General features: G+C 36.2%; 1 protein-coding gene across 2 annotated transcripts in view; it reads right to left on the bottom strand.

The window, feature by feature from the left end:
• ADCY8 (adenylate cyclase 8) overlaps positions 1 to 23485 on the bottom strand; it is a 120827-nt gene that overhangs the window by 43587 nt on the left and 53755 nt on the right. For both annotated transcript variants that reach the window (XM_072328473.1, XM_072328472.1), the window contains exons 5-7: positions 13748 to 13875; positions 4870 to 5028; positions 670 to 940 (exon numbers count right to left, since the gene is read on the bottom strand). In XM_072328473.1, coding sequence (XP_072184574.1) covers positions 670 to 940; positions 4870 to 5028; positions 13748 to 13875 — 558 coding nt within the window. The remainder of the gene's footprint in view (positions 1 to 669; positions 941 to 4869; positions 5029 to 13747; positions 13876 to 23485) is intronic.

Raw genomic sequence — 23485 nt, 5'->3', positions numbered from 1 at the left:
GTTAGTTGTTTCATATTTATATTAAGCCACTCATGACTTTAGGCTCTAATTCATTTCCTAGTGAACCTTCGTTTACCTTAAAATCAGTATTTAAGTTGTACATATATGTTTTTTTTAGAGGAGAAGAGTGGAGTGAAATGGAGAGGAGGGGAGAAGAGAGGAGAAGAGAGGAGAGGAAGACAGAACGAACACGGTATTTTTACAAGGTATTTTTTTCTTTTTAACTCTTTTCTTTCCCTCAAATATCAATAAATTACACTATGTTGTTTCCTCTGGCAGAAAGTCCACTCATATCTTTTGCCTTGATGGTAGTGCATTGAAGCTATGCAATGAGATACACACTTCAACTAGAATGTCCCAGATAGTTACACTAAATTTATATTTAATTTATGTCTTTAAGGACTGGTTCAATTAAAACTACACTGTGTAGTATTTAATTTGAGCTGGGAAATAAAACTGAGAAGAAAGAAAATGCCTGGGCCCCTGGCACTTCCCCAGTTTGGATGCATGATTTATTTCTGCCCTGAAAATATTTGTTTAATCATCTGCTTTTACAGTATGCATTAGAGAAAAGGTTAAAGATGAATTTGTTTTCTCTGAGGCTTCCATTATTGAAATGCACTCAAGCATGCATTCATACTACATGACATTAAAGGAAGTTTGACTTACGTTCTGTTTTCCCACTATGTTATCGAATGGAAGTTCAGGGCTCCATGATCCTTCGGTAAATGTTGCCCCACTGTTTCTCCTGTCGGAGGAGCTGACAGCCTCTTTCACAATATCTTCAGGCAAAGTCAAGAGACTCTCCTCAGGTTGTTTAATTAAATAAGTCTCAATGTTATGTTTCCTCAAGAATTCATTGCGTTCTTTGCCATGCCCTTCTTCAACTTTATAATCCCCATTGAGGCAGTCCAGAGTGGCTTTGGAGATGTGGATTCTCCTGCATAAGTGAAATAAGTAGTAGCAAATACTGATTGTGCTCTAGTATATTCTGATAGAAAGGAGTTTTATGAACTCTGATTCATGTTAACATGATAGATAAATAGATGTATTTCTGTTGTATTTGATGATTTATATCATGAAAATGAAATAGTGTATTCAAGAATCATGATACGGGGGCAACTGCTGTCTTGTTTTCACCAACAGGATCTCAGGAATGCATGAATTCCCATCACAGGAAAAACTCTTTGATATTAATATCTGATGCCTTTTTTCACAGTAATAGTTTAACTAGAGATTTTTCTGGGTAAAATATGCTTGAAAGTGAATTCAGATTGCCACTTCAGGTAGATATGGTTAAGAAATAATATGGTGTGTATCAGAGCAGTTCGTGCAAAGGCGCTTTAATTTCATACTGTTAGCTGAGGTACCATATAATATTTAAATTAGTAATCTGATTATATCAGACATGAATTAGGCAATAGTTACACAAACTAACTCAGTACTAAGCAAGTGGGATGATAATTTCTAATTAGAGTTAATGATGTTAAAAAGCTTTTGCAAAAGCAAATGTAACAAATCAAAGAGATAACATATAAAGAGCTCAAATTTTGCAGAAGTATGAGTGTTGGTCTTTAGATATTATCCAAACAAACTTGGAGGTGTTTGCTATTTGGAATTTCTTCACCATAGTTACGATGTCTTGAGAAGGACAGAAATAAATTCGATTACAACAAAATGGAATAGATGTTTCTTATTCCTATCTCTAATAAATCTTCAACATCCTACATGTAAGATAAATTGCAGACACTTCTGAAACACATCCAAGTGCTTAGCCATGCAGTACCTTACAAAACAAAATTATAAATGCGGTATGAGGAGATGTTCATTAGACATTTAGCTAACTCAAAAAAATAAGGTTACTATATCTTCAAAATTGGCTCATTTTTTAAAAAATTGGACAACCAGCACTTTCAGAAAGTCAGGCTTGCAGATTCCTAAGATTTAGAGTTAGATAAAATTCATCATTTCTTTATGACAAGCACTTAGGAATTTCTCTTACACACTAGAAATTGCTTTGGGTCCACTGAAAGAAACAATCCTCGCACAATCCCAGGGAACTTTCTTTTAGAACTTAAAATATGCATCTAAAAAATTAATTTGCAGAAAATAAGTATGGAGTGTAAAGGCTATAAGCACCTGTATGATTTGAAGGTATTACCAGAAAAATCAATTGCTGATTATCTTTAATCATTGTGAAAAGCCCACGACAACCAGATTGGGTCTATATGAAGTATTAAGTATCAGTCTATAATTAATAAATCAAAAATTGGAACTCAGTCATTTTTATTTTTTTTTACCCCATCTCTGTTTCTCACTGAAGACAACATAGATTCTGTAAAACTCTCACTGCCTGAAGTCGTGCTGTTACATGCTCACAGACATTAGCACTCTGTTGTAAACAAATCTTTGTAAAACAAATGTTGGAAAAAGAAGAGGAAAATGATTTCTCAAGTATAATCAAGATTTGGCCTTTACTTTAAAACCAGGTTATATGATATATTAGACAATGCATTTCCTGGCACTTAGAAAACTGAATGGGATAGAAGTTTTTGAAGTAAACTACTAACTAAAAAATAAATAAAAAATAAAAAATAAAAAAATTTTAAAAAAGTGCAAGAGAAAAGAAAAGAAGAATGAAAAAAAGAATGATACATTAGTTGCTAGGGTGACTATCTTTGTACTGAATTTCAACCTAATAGGATTTCAGAAGATTGCATTACAAAAGCTTGAAAGATGGGTTTTATAATGGGAATGATAACTTGAGTGTGGAGCTGGCTACTGATGTAATACCTTTCAGTGGATCAAGTATTAATAAATCACTGGTAGATTAAAAATATTTCTGGATTTCACCTTTTGCACTGGTTAAAAAAAAAAAATCAATTAAAAAGTATACTGTAGGTTCCTTTAATTTCATACAAATTTATTGTGTCAGGCATATGAGCACTGAAGAAAAAGTATAGCCTACCCTACTTATGAAAACATAGCAAGCCAAAAACTTCAAGTAAAACCTGTCAATGACACATTCTGGAAAATTAATTATTAGCTAAAAGTTTTCTGCCAGTTCAATAAAGTAGATTAATACCTAGATATACCAAAAGAAAATTAGAAGATGGGAAGCTGGCAGAAGAGTGTTTCTTAAAGAATATATGATTTTACATAAGGAGAAGTGAGGAGAGGCTGAAAGGACCTTAACTGCTCTAGGAAATCTGCTTTGCGTACCAGAAAAATCTGATGCAAATCACTGCTTTGAGAGACTTAGTGAACTGCTGTCATGTACAGGATTTGCTCTGTTAGCAAATGGATATATGAGAGTGGAAATTACTCCGCTTCAATAGACTGCAGCTTAGTCAGGCATTTTATTGACACCAGCAAGTTGGTCCCTTCACTGGGTTATTCATTAATAACTGTATTACTTGTATGAATTAACAGCAATAAACTATGCTTTTTGCTGGTATAGATAATTATTTTGCTCAGGCTAACTAAGCAGCATATGACATTTCTTAGTTATCTGAGGCTCTTGTGTGACAAGCAGCAGAGAAAGTAATTTTCAGAAATTTTATACACCGGTGACATATGCAGAGTATAGAATTTATTTTCAGAGCACGCAAAGTTTCATTTTCTGCTGATCCTAAGAATATAGATTACCGTAATGACTCACCATAGGGAAAAGTGGAGAGAGTCCACATTTACAAACACAGCATAAACCAAATAATTTTATATTTTCCTTGGAACATGACATTTCTGAGATAACCTGACGTAGGTAAAGGGAGCATAGCACGACTCAGATTTGATGATTTAAATCTTCCGTCACTCAAAATCTCTCTCACTCAAGATGACAGCATCACTTTACACTTTTTCTGCATAACAGTGTCCATAGCTCTTGTTTCTGTGTTCCATTGCCAAAGGTTGCATCACTGTATTGTGATCTTTTTTAAATCTTTCAGCAATGAAAGAGGGAACGGAAAGTGTATGGAAGATCGATGCAATCATTTTTTGTTGCTTCAGACTTTTTCAGGTTGAAATCATATTTTATCCCCCAGGTGCAGGAGCCACCACAGATAAAGGAAAAGCAAACAGGTGGGTAAATGGAAAGTGATATATTATTATACATACAAAAAAAAAAAAAAAGTCTTAAACATCTGCTAAAGCATTATAAATACTTATAAGAGTTCCTTGGGACCCAGGGGAATGACATGGAGCAGTGTCAGAGGAGAGACAGATTGTTTATTAAGTAAATGTTCTTCACCAAAAGGTGTTGGGAATAAAACAGGCTCATCAGGGCAGTGGTCATTGAACCAAGTTGCGAGAATCCCAGAAGCTCTTGGAAAGCACTTCCAAAAATATGGTTCGATTTTAGAATGGTTCTGTGTGGAGCCAGGAGTTGGACTCGCAGATCCCTGTGGGTCCCATGGGGATACTCTATGATTAGAAAAGCCTACTGTCCATACCTCCTTGTGCATAGTGACCTATGAAGACAGATCTCCTCCCATACTTTGTATGTTATGAAATAAAATAAATAGCATTGTCATGCCTCACAGCAGCGGAATGAAGCCTGGAGAAACTCAGGAATTGTCATCAGCTAGCTGGGATATTTGGTCTATCTCTGTGTACCATAAAGCCTGAATACAACCACTGACCATCTTTGTGAAATCTTAGGTGGCAAAGGAGAAGGCATACTTTTCTTTTTTCCAGTGCTTCTGCATGGAGACCAATTCTTACATATTCTTGCCAATCATAAAACAGAAGAAAAAGTACAGCAAACCAACTAAACCAACAGACCACCCAAAAGAAATAATGGAAAACATTGGAAAGAATAACAGTATGTTGACAATGTTTTCTGGCTGTGGGAAATACATGTTGCCTTACCCAGGAATTCCACCAGATTCGAGTTTGTTTGCAATATCCACATCCCAAGACCAGACATCAAACTGCCACTTTCGCAGGCCCAGCACTCCACACAGAACTGATCCTGAATGTATCCCTATTCTCATGTCAATGTCATGCTTTGTTCTTGACCTAACATATCTGTTAAACAAAGCAAAAACAAACAAACAAAAAGACCAGGCTCATGAAATTATATGCCACATTTTTTCGTATCTTTAGGAAATAATACAATGCAAAATACAATGTCAGTTTTCTTTAAGTAGCCACTTGATCTGTGAAATTAAGAGATACCTTTCTAGGTAGTAAAGTCCAGGTAGCAAGCAAATAACTATAAAAAACAGATTATCATTAAGCACTTAGTTGCATGCATGCTTCACTGGCACATATATTATTCCTATGAGGCAGAAAGAAAAAGATAGGAAGAGAAAAACATGTATGAATGAAAAGGTTAACTGAAGTCATTGAATTCGTCGCCTTAGAATTATTAAAGTACTACCAAAAACATGACCAAAATTACTGCAATTAAACCTGCATATACTTTTATATTTTTTTGTATTTTTTAATTAACTTTAAAATTTAAAAAATAGTAAGCTACTTTTTGTCCAAAGGTGAATTATTTGCAGGAGGTTTGATCAGAATAAATTGTTCCAATTCAGCGTAATGCTGAAGATCACAGTTCAAAAGTAAACACACAAAAACTCATTAGTTAACAGTCTCAGAAGAGGGACTTTGCTCCAACACTGTTTCCAATTGATTTATTTGCGTGTCATAAATGGAATTTCATTGTGTTAAAATAGTTTCTGCTTTTTCTGGTATGAGAAAATGTATCATTTGCAGCTACAGTCACTTAAATCTAGCAATACTTCTTCCAAGTCAGTGTTGAAAAAGTCAAGCACATCGTTGTAGGAAACTCACAGTTATCATAATTGGTCTATGTCCATTGGGACGACAAAGAGAGAACTTTTCCAGTCCTTCCTCTCTGATACCACAACAATTATTTGCACCAAAAATACGGTTAGAGCTAGTGTTCATTCATATTTGAATAGCTTGCTCAAGATAGGAAAAGAATGTTACTACTGTTGGTCTATGAACAAGACTGCTATGTCTCTGTAAAGAGTTCAATTTCTTTGATCGCTGAAGTCAACAGTAGGGCAACAAGATCACAGAGCAGACAAAGAATAAAAAGCCCTATTTCACAACTTTGAAGCAAAGCTATTGCCACAGATGCCTGTCATCACCTTGACTGATCCTCTCTAGAGGAGAAAACTACTTACTGCATTCATTACATGGCCCTTGGTTATTGCAGTAGTGGTACTGATTCATTGTGTGAAACAAAAACATAAGAGTTTCAAAATTGGGATAAATTAATCATTACAAAAAAATTAGTGAGAAATTGAAAATAAGCAATTAGTCTTAATATTCCCAAACCTCATAGAAAAGCATATAGACAATATCCTGGTGCAGTTTGTCTATTAGAGAAGACCTTTACATCATATAATGTAACTAACATATTTTAGGTTTTTAAAACAAAGAGACTTACACGGCGTTAATCATAAGCAAATAAAAAAGAATGAGCTTTTGGATAAGTGTTATCTGTGTTTCATTTGTATATATTTTTCATCTACAGATTTCTCTATTGTTTTGCAATCAAGAAGGCTTGAAATTTGAAAATTAAATAAGCATGTAATCACCTGCCTCTGGAAGATGGGACTTGAAAACAAATCCTCCACACTGAAGAAGTTCCTTATGTATCGTGAGAGATTAAGAGAAGTAAGAGCACAACAATTTGTAATGTGTTATGAAGAGTTTTTATAGGTATGCTGCAAAAATATCTAAACACACATAACTCTCAGAGGAACTGTCAGACACTCCCCCACAAAATTGCTTCCCACTCTGCCTTTTTCTTTCCTTCAGACCCAGATGATTATTTCTCACTTTATGCCTAATTTCTTCATTTTGAAATAGAATGCTCATTAGATCTAGAGGAGTAATTGAGCTTTTCACTGAAAAATGCACAAAAGAGGAGGACCTTACATTTTTTAAGATAGGTTAATTGTGTGTGTCTCTATGCATTTATGTAAACTCTCTAGTAGATCAGGTTAAATTTTATATGCTAGTAAATAATATCATTTAATTTTAAATATTGTAAATTATAACCCTATATTTTTGTGCTGTATGGGAATTAATGCACACGGATCTCATTGTAAGGAGCATATACAAAAGATATTGCAATCAAGCAATACTTCCCTCTGTTTCCAGAGCATTCTCTAGAAGTTCCTGGATTTCAACAGTTTTGCCCTAAAATATGATCACGTGCTGAGAATGCTGAGAAAGCCACATAGCACTTCTGCATTTACTCAAAACTGCAGGTAGCTCTGATTTCATACCACCTCCTACATGACTCTAGAGACTCTGCATAAGGTCCTATTCATTCTTGCCTCATCTGTTATTTTTCATAACATCCAAGAAACTTTTCCATGTGTGCTGCTGAATTGATATTTGATCTCAGCTCTTCATCTGTGGTCAGCTGGGATTTGACCACCAGTCTGCATCTTTTGACTTAGGGCTGTTGTTTCCCTGCCAGATTTGGTGCTGGTACACCTGCAAGGCCCTTTCATTGTATTCTCCTCTTACTTGCCCTTCACAGCAATATGTTCTTACACTGATAGGTAGGAGACCAATTATATGGAAGGACCTGATTGAATTGAGCCACGGGCAATTTGCGATATTAAACAGAATCTGTCCAGAATATGAATCAAAAGCATGATGAAGATTTGGTCCTTCTTCCATTGCTTTGTTATTTGCTATGCAAAATTGAGTACAGAACTGTTGAGGATGTGTTTGTGGACACTAGATTTTGCCAAACTTTTGTTTTAAATCGAACAATAAAAATACAGTTGTCACTGAAAAATGAAATGTTTGATTAGTCACAGGATTCCTTTTTCTTTTTTTATTTTTTTTTATTTTTATTTTTTTTATTTATTTATTTTTTTTTTTAATTTGAAGTAATGTGGAGTGAGGTATTTCAGAATTATACAGAGAAAGGGACAATACAGTTGACGCCTACGTAGTCAAATCCAATTCTCTAACAGACAAGCTGTTGGTTACTTCACGAAGTCTTGTTTATATACTGTTGTAAGACAGAAGCCATTAAAAACTCTGAAACTACTAAATCTGCGTACTCTTAGTCTTAGGAAGAGATAGATCTCATTTTTTGGGAAAAACAAATAAATAAAATTAAATTATACTGTGTACTAGATATTAAAAAACAAAACAAAACAAATTGTGCTTCATGTTCTGCATTTTCTAGTTCTGCTTCTTAAATTTATTCAACTATGAATGAATTTTCTTCAACTGCTTAAGGCTTTCTGGAATTTCTTTGGGCAAGCACATAAATTAAGTTGAATTACTAAAGACCTATAATGCAGCCCAGTTTACCTCAAAAACTGCCTCATGAAATGAAGCTGTGACTGTTGCTATTCTTGCTGTATCTCATTTCAGTCAAGTCAGCAGTGAACATTTCATTGGTTTTAATTGGATCTTGGCATTTCCTCCTGGCCAGCATTTTTTGATGGGTATTTTTTCATGCTAGTAATTTAAGGCTTTTTTATTTGCATGAAAATATGAGCCAAAATTCTGAAATCTCCTTTTCAACATTTTCTAAAGCTGCCAGAAAATGGAATGCCCTGGAACTCACTTGTTGCATGTTCAGACAGTGACAGATTTGCCCTATCTTTGCTAATCAGTTTAACTTTGCAATGCCTTATTTATCAACTGAGATATTTAATATATCTCCAGCATGTTATTATTATTATTATTATTATTACTATTTTTTTTCTGGATGACTATATCTCTTACAGTTTCAGGAGTTTGTTCTGTGAGACTTGTTGAGACACAGCCATTGATGTTTTCATGCACTTGTAACAGAAATGGGAATTTTGTGCTCTGTGAACTAAAGAGTTATATCTGGCCCTTTGAGCAGAAGGTGGGACTAGTGATCAGTCTCCTGAGATCCCATCCAAATTGACCTGTTGTATGATTCTAAGACTCAATTATATAGAAAACTTTTCAGTTGAGGCTAACAGAATTTTTTAACTGATATGAGAAGGTATAAGGCGAACTGAGGTGGCTGCTTCTTTGGTATGATTCTGGGAGCTTGCAAAAGGGACATCCATTAAACATAAAAAGCTAGGTAACGGGGTGCACTAAACTGCTGAAGGCTTCAAAGAGTACAGCTACATGACTCACAGGATATAACATTTTGCAGATGGATGTTACAAAGAGCTGAATTTACAAAGTGAGACAGATAATATCCCAAGAAGCCAGCTTAAAATAGATTCCGAATGGGTCTACCTTGGAATGAGAGCTGGATCCCAGAGTCAGCAGCAATTGTTGCTTCTAGAGAAGTTTCATATCATCAGATTAATTGTTAATGTAACTGACTTGCTCTGAGCTCAGATTGATACTATGGCAAAATAAGCAAATAACTTTTGTATTCCCATTTTTTAAGGTCTTCCTCCTCTGAACAGCAGAAAGGAACCACAAAGGATTACAAAACATACATAAAAAACATTTTTTTTTTAATTTTTAATTGAAAACAAGCTATTTACACATTCCTATGCTGCCTTGAAAAGGTAACTTTAATAGTATTTGGTGGCACTTTCAAAGAAAAGAGTTCTTAGCGGTGCACAAACTGATTAATCATAACAACGTTCAATTTATTTAGGCACCCAGCAGCAAAAACAGAGAAAGACAGACTGTCCTGCTGCTCTGTTCCTTCATTGTCAGTGGCTGAAATGGACATGGGGATGTGATGATAGATCTTGTGTCTGAAAGGTACTGAACTTATGAACTAGAACTTGAATTGAAGGCAAGCGATATTTTTTGGTTTTGTGAAGTATTGTTCTGTCTCACATGAATCTGAGCTCTCTCCAACATATGCTGAGCTCTTTGTATTGTGCAAGAAAAAAATCTGTGGAAGGAATCCAGAATTGTATCAATTGTAATAATAAATCATGGAATATGAAAGCAGTTTCAGGCTGCTTCAGTGTGCAAGTAACTTATTTAACAAGTATTGATCACTACATGATTTTATGTTAATACTCAATTGATGGAGTTACATGCTGGGGTTTTAGTCATGCAAGAAGCAGAAAACCTAACAGATTAGTCACTGAGATAATAAAAAATACATTTTGTTTCATGATTTGATGCTCATATTAGTAACTTACTGTGGATAGATTATGGTAAACTGGCACTGATTTTTCTGTCAAAATAATTACTCTTTCAGCTGGTATTTTAGTGGGACATAATCCAATAAACCATTCACAAGTCCATGATTTACTAAATAGATACACCAGCATAAAGACCTGTTGGAACTTCCATAATTTATGTGAATTGTAGTTGGATTTTCATCATTAAACTATACACATGAGTCCTTAAGTATCCAAGCATTACACTGTGCTTTATGTAGTAATTCCTATTCCAACAGCTCAATACAAAGAAATGAAAAGTTCAGTGAACAAGCATACTAATCTCTATCTGGAGAATAATGTGATAGTTAGAAATTATCTTAGTTCAGAATTACTTTTGTGTCCTTCATCTTTCTTTTATCTATTTTACATCCATTTTTAATATATTTGAAGAAGAGATCATAGCACCGAATCCAGACTCATTTTACTGTTGAGTCTTGAGCTTGTTCTATACTTAACTGTAAGCAAGTAGGTTCTCCTTGCTCTTCGATTCTATCACACATCTCATTCATAATCCCATCCATCTGACACTCCAGCACAGCTTTAGAATTTCTCAAACACGCAATGCAGATGCCAATAACTGCTTTTTTCTTACAAATTTTCTTCTCCCAGTATATATATATATATATATATATATATATATATTTAATAGGTAAGTGCAATTGCAGGTTTAATTTCCCTCAGTGTTATCTTTGATACCCCTTCAGCTTAGCTCATAGGTACTAAAATGAAATATAATTATTTCATGACTAAACATTTCTATACTATCTTATTAGTATTTAGAAGAGACAGGCACTAATACAATATATTTAAAACAGGAAGATTTGCACAGCATACAAAAAGATGTGGGAACCATCTGAACAAATTGACCTATTATAAAGAGCTTATTATTTTTATTTAGTTTGTACTTCTGATTGCCTCTAAAGACAGTTTATGGGAGATTACAAGACAGTAATAATTAGGACTTTTTTCTTGAGAAAAAATCTTTTTTGTGGAACTTTCCCAAGGATGAAAGTCATCTTTCTATTGTGCTAGAATATCAAGGGAGCAAAGACAGAATAGAATACATAAAGGCTTTTCTTGTATAAGCTTTGTAACAGGAACAGTGATGCATAAAAGATTACAGAGAAAACTATGATCTTCGATTCCTTGATTGAGGATTGAACAGCTCGTTACATCTGTGAAGAGAGAAATGCTGCAGCAAAATGTGAGTTTAGAGCCCTTAAGAGCCAAGTGTAGAGCCCTTAAGATCAAGCCGCAGAACCTCAATAATGAATTAGCAATTTAACTGCACGGTATATGAGTTATTTTAAAACATCCAGAAATCGTTAAGAGTCAATCTGTCCAAGATAACTTGTTTCACAAGTTGTGTAACAAACAGATTTTGCATTCTTGTTACGTTTCAATTATCAAGAAGGCTGGCAGGAAAATTCAGTAATGTGATACCCTGATATGGTAGATTTGGGGGCAGTTCCTCATCTGCAGTTAGGTACTGATCCTGGCATCAACTGCATATTGTCAATGAGGGCATGAGATATTAGACCACCTATAGAAGAAAATCTGGTCTATTTAATTTAAAGACTCCTTCTGTCCTAATTACACAAAGATCTTAAACTGCTATAAGAATGAAAAGTTCTAAAAGTATATGGATTTCGATCTGTGATTTTATTGCTTGAATCCCAATTTTCATGGGATACTGTTGCATTAATTCTGTTCTGAGGACTCTTTTTGTATGTGTTGTTTTTTTGTTTTTTTTTTTTTTTTTTTTTGCTTGTTAGGTATTAATGTCTACATCTTAATCTAGGCTGCATGCTTCAGCTAAATCATAAATGAGATTTAAGAACTAGGAGAGAGCTTAGCATATCACCTTTACCAGTTTCATATCACCTTTATCAGTAACCTTTAAATGTTTGGATTTTTCCAGTAATTGCCATCTGCCTTGCAAGAAGCTTTGAATTTCTGTATATAATTTGAATATAATTGTGAAGCCAAAGAATAATTTCTCATATCTTGAGTCATCTCTCTTCTCTCTTTTGTTTTGAACATATCAGATTTTTGTTTCATGAAAACTTCAGAGGCAGATAAAATATAATAATCAAAATGTCACTTTTTTTTTTTTTTTTTTTTTTTTTCCAGGTTTTAGGTCAAATCTCCAATCCTTTGTAGAAATTCAGTTTTAACAAAAAGTAGGCTTTTATTTCATTTCAACAATGAGAGAATTCTATCAGTTTCAGTTCCAATTAAGAGACAGTAGAAATTTCCAAGTACTCTCAGACACGAGGACTGAATTATTTATAATATCCTGTAGAAGAACTGATCCTCCCTGGCAACTATAGAGATGCACATTAAGATAAGTAAGATAACGCTTCAGGAAAAGAGAAGCTTAGTAAAAAACTCATCAGATGGCCAGAAATTGAAATGCTGTATTTATCAGACCAGCTGGAGGCAGTATGAACTGAATTGGCCTGGGATGGCCAATATCCTAATGGACTTTGATTTCACAACTCCTTAACTCACCTATCACTTAAGATATTAAAACTAGAGTACCATCTTTGAATCTTCATTCATAAGTGGACACCAGAGTTTTAGAGACTTACGCATAAGTTGTGAGGTTCAGATAAATTTAGAAAAGAAAAATAACTTATGATGGGTTCATTGCTCATATTACCAAGCAAATGCAAATGATTTCATGTGTGTCTCCAAGTATTTTTAACTTTCTGATGTTTTCCCATCAATCTATTTTCTCTAATTCATAGTTCACTTTCGCTGGGTGGACTCCAGAAGCAAAATACTGATTACTTCGTGCAACATTTATTCTGTGATAATTGAACCAATGTTCTTAAATATCCTTTTTACATAAACATTATCCAGTTACATTTTCCATTAATTTATTTTTGTCAAATCCTCTCTCTATTAAGTTATCTATAATGTATCTGCAGTACACCATAACACTCTAATGTACATAATGAAACATACTCAGATTAAAGGGAGAGAGTAGTCTGGAAAATAAGCAGGCAGATAGACTGCATGGTAAAACAAGCAGGGAAGAGGGAAAGACTTTGTTAAGGAAGACAGCAACTGAAGAAGAACTCAAAAAAAAAAAAAAAAGTCAGAAAAACTGATACAGTGGATAAAAAGACTGAGAAAACTTCTTGTGAAGGCTTTCTATGTAATCTCCATTGTCATGGAGATCATGGGATCAGTTCATTCAAAGAGTGTAACAACTACCTCTGTGCATTGGAGTGATATGCTTTAAGGATGTCAACAGTTCTTACTTAACACTGCAGTTATTCTGAAGATGAGATTGAGGTAGAGAGGTCTGAATTGTTTCGTATAATACCTCTAATAAAATAAACAATAATAAAACCAATAAATATATAGCAGTGGAAATACCTTAATTTGGAAATTGCTGATAGGCAAACTAGTATTTAGTATGCCATCCCGTAAATATGGTACTTTACATGAATTGGATAAATTCAGTTGCTCTCATAGCAATGATACTGAGGTCTTTGAACCGCCCTGATAATTACTTGTCTAGTAATAACATTCATAATAGACAGTACAGGGCATTGTCAGAAGCAATAAAACAAGAAGAAAGAAAATAATATTACCTGATAGTTTTAATCATACTGAGCCCCATTTCAACGCAGCAATGTGCATGGTCCTGGCGAGGTTCTGGAAGCCCAGACACGCAGTAGTAACAGTCTCCCAGGATCTTTATTCTAAGACAGTGATGTTCCTAGAGGAAAGTGTTGATGGAGAAAGAAAAGTTAAGTTCTCTCAATTTCAAGATGAACATGAAACTTGTTAGAAAATGTACCAGAAAAAAAAAAAAAAAAAAAAAAAAAAAAAAATTCTTCAGTTGGATTTCTTCTGCTTGTAATTATTATGAGGGCTGCTCCAATGTAATGCGTCCTATCTTATTATATTAGCCCACAGCATCAGAGGTGGCTGTTGGTATGGCAGTAGAAGTTGAACTTTCCCACCAATACCCTGTTACATTTTGTTGCTGTGTGACAGATGGCAGCAGATGGGCAGTCTTTCAGAATGGTGCCTGATACAGAAGTGCAAATGGAGCAAAGGATTGTCACTGAATTCCTCCATGTGGAAAAAAAAGGCACCCACTGACACTTGTCGACACTTGTTGAGCATTTATGGAGAACAAACACTGGGTGTAAGCACAGTAAGGCTGTGGATGGTGCATTTCAGCAGTGGCAACATTGAAAGTGGCTCACCTTTGCTGGTGCAGATTATTATGAGAGTCATGCAGTATCTTGTTCATCACTAGTAAAAATGCGTACTTAATGGTGGGGATTATGTTGAAAAATAGTGTTTTGTAGATGAGAATTTGCTCTGTAAAATAATGTTATTGTTCTCTTTTTATCTGTTGTGCTTTAAATGGAAATATATAGGAGGCATTACTTTCAAAGTGGCCTAATGTGATCTTGATTTATTTCCACTTAGACATAAAGTATCTTTACAATTTCAGTAAAAAGGATTGATAGCAATTTTTGTATTATGTTACAAAGAGGCATCCTTGCTGATGTTGAGAAAGGTTTCATCAGAGTTAGGCTAGATTCTAGGCCAAGGATTCAGAAATGCCAGTATAGATAATGTAGAATGCAACCTAGGCTATTTGCTTTCAGATCATTCTTTTTCTCCAAATATAATTTGTTCCCACATAAAGACTCCACTGCCATTCTCAAGGATTCCCAACAGCTATAGAAGCTGACTAATTATCTGAATTCTAAAAACATCACAGTTGTTATATTGTGCTAGACATTTTTTGTGGATTAACTATATTTACTTGGCATCCAGCTAGAATCGTCCTTTACGAGCAAGTACTAAATTTCATTTCTTAAGTACTTTTAACAGTATCCTTATAGACTGAAAGAACACACTGCATTGTGGTTGGGAAATTATTTTAGAAGATCCTTATAGTGTACAAAAAACCCTGGATTGCCAAAACTTTTGCAGTTCCCAGACAAGTGCAACAAGTAAGCCTACAATCAGCTTTAAACACACCCAAAGTAATCTGCTGGCTTGGCACCCAGGGGTAGCAATCAGTGCAGAAGAACAGAGAGCATAACAACTTGAGACACATCTGCAAGCACCTGGGGGCAGCAGGTGCTACATGTCAAGCTGGGGAACCATATCCATGATTGGTAAACCTTTCTAATAATAATAGCATGATTACTACTCAATCAGTAAAGGTTCCAATCAGAGGACATTAAAATGAAGACCAGTCATTATCAGGAAGGATAACAATTTCTAAAACTGCTTCATTAGATGATAGTAAAATATGGCCTTTGATATTTAGTTCAGTTTTTTCCCTTCGCTTTCACTCTGAAAACCTGAGCTGGAGGCTACACTAATCTAAGGAGAGTGGGGGTATGGTAGTCCCACTGGGGGTGAGACAACTTTAAGAAGGACATAGGAGCTAATGGGAATGTCTCCCCTCAGCTCCTCTACTCTGTGCTGAGCACACACAGGGACTTCAGCCACCTCCCTCCAGACCCTTCACCATCATTGTAGTCATCCTTTGAACACTCTAATAGTTTTATGTCCGTCATATATTGTAGCCCCAAAAGTTAACACAGTACTTGAGCTGAGACTGCACCAATGCACGGTATGATTTGTTTTCAATGCTTTTGTACTTAGAAGAATTTGCCCCAAAGCTTTGTACCTTCTGCTGAAGTCAGTTGAAGATTTACACATGCCTAAGAGGGTAAAATCAGCTCTGAGCACTCAGACAAAGTTAACTGATTCACCCTGAGATCTCCTTAAACCACCAATAGGAGCTGACTGAAGCCTTGACAATACTCTGTACTATTAGGTATATATATAACTATATACACACTGTAAAGAATATATTTTTACTATATGTATACTATATAGCATATATGCTACTATAGAGTATGTATACTTCAAGGGTGCAGTGCCTAGATTTCAATATTTCACAATTAAAATCAAAACTAAAATCAGACTTTTGCAGGGCAAGTTACACATGTAACCGTCATCTTCCTTGTCCCTTTCTCTTCAATCTGTCTACAGGCTCACACAAATGACATCAAATTACATTTCATAAGGTTTCAACTGAAATCTCATGTGATAAAATCAACTAAAACTTTGCTCTCCAGTTAGAAAAATATCAAAGAGATAAAGATATTATAAAGCATGTATTCTGTTGTTCTTTGGCTTTGCTAATTGTGCAACTCAATGCATTCCATACTCTTCCCTTTGCTTCTACATCTATGAAGTATAAGGAGCATTTATAACATATCAATCTGATTGAAGTGCAGTAAAGCAAAAGGCATCACTGCAGTGGTATTCAAACTCACCACACATAGACTGCGACTGATAATTCCACCGTGCAATTCAAAATAACGGGGAAATAATTAAAAACTATTGAAAAGATTTAACTTCTAGGAAAGTAGGGTGTGTCTGAACATATTTTGGTATCATAATTACTTTTTTACATACAACATTGACCAGGCTGTCTTGCTCCTGTGGTATCTGCCCTCTTAGAGAAGTGAAAGACCCCTTTTAAGAGAGCATCCAATTCAACACAGCTAGAAATCTTCATCTGCAGCAGGAAAAAAACCTCATCATCTGCTTGGTCTTAAGGCTTTATTTAAAATTACTGAAGCACTGATTCCATTAAATTCATGGAGACCTCTGTCACGGCTGCATCTCTCCTCTTTTAGTTAAAACCAGAATAAGACTGACCAACTCAAAAAGATGTGATTTTGATAAAAATAAGAAAAAAAAATCTTAATGAACATCAAGATTGCTAATGAGGGTTTGATGTATGCAATTGTGTGTGCATGTGACAGGAAATCATTTCAGGTGCGCATGAATGCATATTTTTTCTTGTCTTTATGTATAATCTCTATGCTCATTTGCAAAAGCTGAGGAAGATAGCAACTAGAAAGATAGCAACTACAGAAAGAAACACTCCAAAAGAGATGACTATATATAGGTGTCCATATGTCATCCAACAGCCGAGGCTGCCATCATAGTCAAAGAGAGACAGGCAATGCAGTCAGTGAAGCTTAGAATGATTCAGCTCCCAGCTAGAGCAATTATCTGGGTTTCAATTCAGTTGTTTGCACATAAGGTTATGGAAAGACCCCTGAGTATGTGAGGCACCTTTGCAGGACTAACAGACACAAAACAAGACGTGCATCCATCTGAGGTGGTACAAGAACCACGCAGGGTGCCTCAATTGGCAACAAACAAATTACTTTTTGTCATCCTAATTTTTTTTGTTAGTTGAAATGCTATGACTGAAAAATGTGATAGTGTGTTCATATCTTCTTTACCACTACTAAACATTCCTTATTATTCTCATCCTATCTATTTTGCATGTAAACTGTGGATTTTGTGTCACTTGAAACATTTCTGTTAGTAAAATACACTTCAGAACAACTGCCTGAAAGGACAGAGAGCTGATGGTATCTGCTTTGCCAAAACAGGAGTGCATGGTCTCCTGAGATCCCATATGATAACTTTAGTTGAATCACATCTCCATCTTAAACTAGATGCTTTACCAGTCTGAACTAATTATTATCTTATGGTTGGATGTGCAGATCTTAGGCTAATGTGTGTCCTTTTTGTAGCCATCCTGCATCTGTAAACTGGAGACAGTTTTGTGAGTGTCTACCTACCTTTCAGTGGTATAAAACCACTAACAATAACATTCAAGACCAACCTTCTACACACTTTAAAACTCTAACTCAATTCCTACCAACATCTCAATGCCACATTATCAACAAGTTGCCCATTGCTATGAAAAGAAATGAATGGGAAATAGAAAAAAATGGATGAAGTAACTGTAAAATCAGTAAATGACTTAAATAAAAGAAAGTATTTGTAGGGGAATTTTGATGTGGCAGACATAATGCTACAGTGTTAAATCCTTACACTACTCTCAGACTGTTATGATTTATTTGATTCTAGTTCACTTCACCTTCCCACAAGTAGTTCCAGAAGTTCTTCAACATGTATGTAACATATGATATTGTACAGACATTCACACCAGTATCCAGTTTTGTGCACTTTCCCATACACAGCCATTAGTGACATTTGCTGATATCAGTTAATTTCTAAGCATGTCACAAACACAGACTTTATTATCTACTTATCTACAGCTTCTCCTTTGATACTAGTGAAATATTAAAGGGCCTGATTCTGCCAAAATCAATTGAAATCAGTAGAAATTTTGCCTGGAGATGTTGAGCAGGCTCAGACACTCAGCTATTAATAGTAGTAATTCAAAATGAATTAAAAAGTCTTTTCCCAATTCGTCTTAATCCAGAGAAAAGAAAGTATGCAGTTCTTTCACAGACAATTGCTTCATACACTTGAATGATTTATATTTAAGCTTATTAAATACACCCTCAATGACTAGAAAGTAAATTGGCATAAAATGGAGCTAAAGAAATGAGTTGCTCAAATATCAAGTTATTGAAAGATGCAGTAAGAAACTTCATTAATATTTCTTGCTTCCTTGGCTAAATTTCATAAGAGAGGGGGAGGGAAAAGTGACTGCGTTTTGTGAGTTACACTGCATTTTCTATCTGCCTGTGGTGATTTAATCACTGCACCTACTTTTCAGTAGAACCCCATAGGCTAATGAACAGTCCTTATGGAAGTCTTCATTTTCAATTTTTCTAATTTCAAGATAAAATTAATAACACTGCAGATGAGAAATTACTGAGCCTGCACTGAAGAACAAAGAGATTATACTTGAATATCATTTCAAAAGTGAACAGTGAAAGAGGAAGCAAGAGATTGGCCCGAATATGCAATAGCTCAACTTCTGAAACATTTGCCAAAGGTAAAGGACACCTAGACAAAAGGTCTTTCTCAGCATGAATGGGATCTAGGCCAAGGCTCTTAAGCAGCCGGCTAGTTGGGATGGGCTGGAGAAAGAGATTCATCCAAATTCCTTATATTGCAGCTCTGCTGCTTTTGGAAACAGAAGAGCCAGATGGTAGAAAATTGTCTAGTCCTCCAGAAAAGAGGATCAGAATTTGGGTGATAGTTGCCAGAATTCCTTATTGTTATATAAATGAAGGAAAATATGTGACAAGGAATCATCTTGCATCTTCTGCCTGAACCAAGGAATACTTAATTTTATTTTATTTTTTAATTGGATATCAGCTTAACAGATCGTGTTATTGTTATTGTTTATTAATGTTTTTTATTCAACAGTATTAAGCAATTAGTTATTGACACTAGTGAGAAGGAAAAAACCTTAGACTTAAACACCACGAAAAAGAACAGGCACTTCCTGTGTTACTATTAATTTGTGTAATGTTCTTATAATTAATTAGAGATCATATTTGTATCTTCTTAGTCCAGTTAATTCTGTTTACTAATACAATACCCCAAACACATAAGAATGGAGGCAGTAACATTTATATTTACTGGCCTATACATTTAAACAGATGGTTTTGTTAGGAATTCTAGAGTTCTGTGGGTTGTATGCTTGAAGATCATTTCACAAAAGAAAAAAGCACCGCTAAAAGTGGCTGGGAACAGTAAACCACTGCCAATTTTCTTTATGGAGAAGACAAAGAAGCCATTGATGCCCTCTACTCTTCCCTGCTTGTAATGTGTTGGTACAGCTGATGTACTGGGGTACATCAGACCACTAAGACCATCCAGTCCAATCATCAGTCCACCACCACAATGTACAGTGAACCATGTCCATCTGTGCCACATCTACACATCTCTTGAAAACAAGTCATGGTGAATCTGTGCCTTCTCTGGGAAGCGTTTCAGTGCCTGACCACACTTTCAGAGAAGTTTTTCCTAATATCCAACCTGAGCTTCCACTGCTGCAACTTGAGGACATTCCCTCTTGTTCTATCACTAGCTACACAGAAGCAGAGGCTGACTGCCCACCTCACCTCCTTCCAGGGAGCTGTAGCAAGTGATAAATTGTGGATTACAGTGATTAAAAGAGAATGATACAGCTGCAAAAGTCACCTTCAACAATGCAGCACTGAGTGCATGTCAGACTAAGATACATTTAGTAGCTGGAGCATCTAAAGAAGCACCTAGTGCAATTTGTTTTTTATTGAGGACCCGTCCACTTCTCCAGAGAAATCTTCATTCAATATAAAGGGGTCACAGACATCAGCTCTCATGGGGGACTTCAACCACTCTGATATTTGCTGGTAAAACAACACCGCCAGGTGTACACAGACCAGAAGATTTGTGAAAAGCACTGAAGATAACTTTCTGATCAAGGAGTCTCTGAATTATTAAGGCTAAAAAAGATCTCTAAGATGATGCAGTCCAACTGTCCACATACCACCAACGCTGCCCACTTAGTCATGTTCTTTAGTACCACATTATTTCTTGAATGCCTCCAGGGATGGTGACTCCACCACTTCCATGGGCAGCACAGAAGCAGAGGCTGACTGCCCACCTCACCCTAACCTCCTTCCACTGAGCTGTGGAGAGTGATAAGGTCTCCCCTGAGCCTCCTCTTCTCCAGACTAAGCAAACCCAGTTCCCTCAGACATTCCTCATAAGACTTGTGCCCCAGTCCCCTCTCCAGCTTTGTTACCCTTCTCTGGATATGCTCCAAGGCCTTGATGTCTTTTTTTGTAGTGAGGGGTATAAAACTTCACACATTAAGAAAGGTGTGGCCTCAGCAGAGCTGAGTACAGAAGGATGATCACCTTTCTGCTCCTGCTGGCTACACTATTTCTGTTTAAAAAATTCTGCCTAAGGAAGGCATTAATATTAATTAGGTTAAGCCTAATTAGTGTTAATTAAGCTTGGATTTCACAGTAGATAGATATATAGATAAATCTTTTCTTCATCTTGTTTTTATGTCAGCTTGTTTTTCTTCCTTTCCAAGTGGCCTCTTTTATTGTTAATAACTAAATTTTGCACAAGTCATAGAGAAATTAGAAGGGGGAATAAGCTCTATATAAGAAAACATTACTTTTTTTTTTTTTATGAAATATTGAACTGAGTTCTAATTTTTATTCAAACTGTTTTTGATAATGAAACAGATACTGTTATTAAGTATATGTATAGTACTTGATGTAACTGACAATTTAAGAAACATCAGAGATCTCATTGCTTTTGCACTGCAGAAAAAAAGAAAGGCTGAATAAGAGAAACAATAAATAATGCTCAATCACATTGATCTGTACAGTAAGCTGAGAAATACTCTTCTTTAATATTATATACTTTCTATAAGAAGATGTATCAGATCAAACATTCTTAATGCAGAATTATAGAATACTACATTTATTTAGGAGCAGATAAGGATTGATAAGGATTTTCCTTAAAATAAATAGAAACTACCTCAAGATTTTTGCAGATGACCTCTTTGCTTTAATAGAATTCTTAATGAAACTGAAGAGTTTTGAGTACCAGCATCTATCTTAAAGAGTTACTTTCGCTCTACCTAAGCTGATAAATAGGTAATTAAGGGTTAGGTCTGGAGTCTATGTATGAATGTGTGATCCTTATTGGGGTTTGAGAGGATTGCTTTCTAAAAGGGCTGTCAAGGATTTGTAGGCAACTATGAAACCATTGCTAGTAATGTTTGAGGGATGAAAAAGACTGATGTAACAAACACCATGCAGTCATACTGGTTCTATAAAGACAGCAAGACCATAATAAAACAAAAGAACAAGTTTCAGTACAATAGTGTGGTTGTTGTTTATCTGGAAATTTCTGATTTTTGAACAGTGGTCAAGAAAAGAGACAACAGGAAGAATGGTGAGGATCTGCTTCAAAGTTAATCTGGCAATATGGCTTTCAGTGATGGTACTTCACAAGCCTTGTTGCCGTTCTTTGGACCTGCTCCAGCAACTCCAAGTTCTTTCTGTACTGAGGTGCCCAAAATCGAACACATTACTCAAGGCCTCACCAATGCCAAGTACAGGGGGAGGATGACTTCCCTAGTCCTGCTTACCACACCATTCCTGATACAAGTCAGGATGCCATTGGCCCTCTTGGCCACCTGTGCACACTGCTGGATCATATTCAGCTGACTGTCCATCAGCACACCAAGGTCCCTTTCCATCAGGCAGCTTTCCAGCCACTCCTCCCCAAGCCTGTAGGATTGCCTGGGGTTGGTGTGACCAAAATGCAGGACCCAACTCTTGGCCCTATTGAAACTCATGCAGTTTACCTTGACTCATCAATCCAGTCTATCCAGGTCCCTCCTTTAGTGCCTTTCTCCCCTGTGGCAGATAAACACTCCCTCTGAACTAGATGTCCTCTGCAAACTTACTGAGGGTGCATTTAATCCCCTCATCAAGATCATTAATGAAGATGTGAAATAGAAGTGGACCCAGTAACAACACCTGGGGGACACCACTCATGACCAGCTGCCAACTGGATTTAACCCATTGACCACAACTCTTTGGACCCAGCCATCCAGCCAGTGTTTCCTGCAGCAGAGTGTAAGCCCATCCAAACCCTGGGCAGCCACCTTCTCCATGAGGATGTTGCAGAGAACAGTGTCATAGGCATTACTGAAGTCCAGGTAGACCACATCAACAGCCTTACCCTCATCCACTAAGCTGGTCAGCTTATCATAGAATGAAATCAGGTTTGTCAGACAGGATCTACCATTCGTAAACCCATGCTGACTGGGCCTGATCCCCTCCTTGACCTTTAACTGGTCCATGATGGCTCCCAAGATTATCCTTTCCATAACCTTCCCTGGCACTGAGGTGAGACTGATAGGTTTGTATCTACCAGGATCATCTTTCCAGTCCTTTTTGAAGATGGGTGTCACATGTGCCAGTCTTCAGTCTGCCAGGACATCCCCAGTTATCCAGGAATGCTGAAGAATGGTGGACTCACTCAGCCCTCTAGTGTGCAATCTATCCAGCTGCATGGACTTGTGAGCATCCAGCTTTCGGAGCAGTTCCAAAATAATCTCATAGTGGATTATGCAGGGCCTATTCTGTTCCCCATGCCCATCTACTAGCACAGCGGGCTGTGTTTCCAGGGAGTAACAAGTCATACTATTAAAGAATGATGCAAAGAAGGCATTAAGCACCTCAGTCTTATCTTGACCCTTGGTCACCAAGTTGCCCTCGGCATCCAACAAGGGATAGAGATTCTCCCTAGCCCTCTTCTTGCTGTTGATATATTTTTAGAAATATTTATTGTTGTCCTTTACCTTAGTGGCCGGGTTCAGTTCTGGCTGGGCTTTGGCTTTTCTAATTTTTACCCTGCACAGCTTCACTACATACCTGTAATCATAAGTAGCTTGCCCACTCTTCCAGAAACCATAAACTTTCCTTTTGCTCTTGAGTTCCAGCTAAAGGTCTCTGTTCAGCCAGTCCAGCCTGTTC

Source organism: Excalfactoria chinensis, chromosome 2, assembly GCF_039878825.1.
Source record: "Excalfactoria chinensis isolate bCotChi1 chromosome 2, bCotChi1.hap2, whole genome shotgun sequence".
NCBI classification, from domain to species: Eukaryota; Metazoa; Chordata; class Aves; order Galliformes; family Phasianidae; genus Excalfactoria; species Excalfactoria chinensis.
The sequence above is the reverse complement of the archived record's forward strand: the minus strand, read 5'-3'. Positions and strand labels throughout refer to the sequence as shown.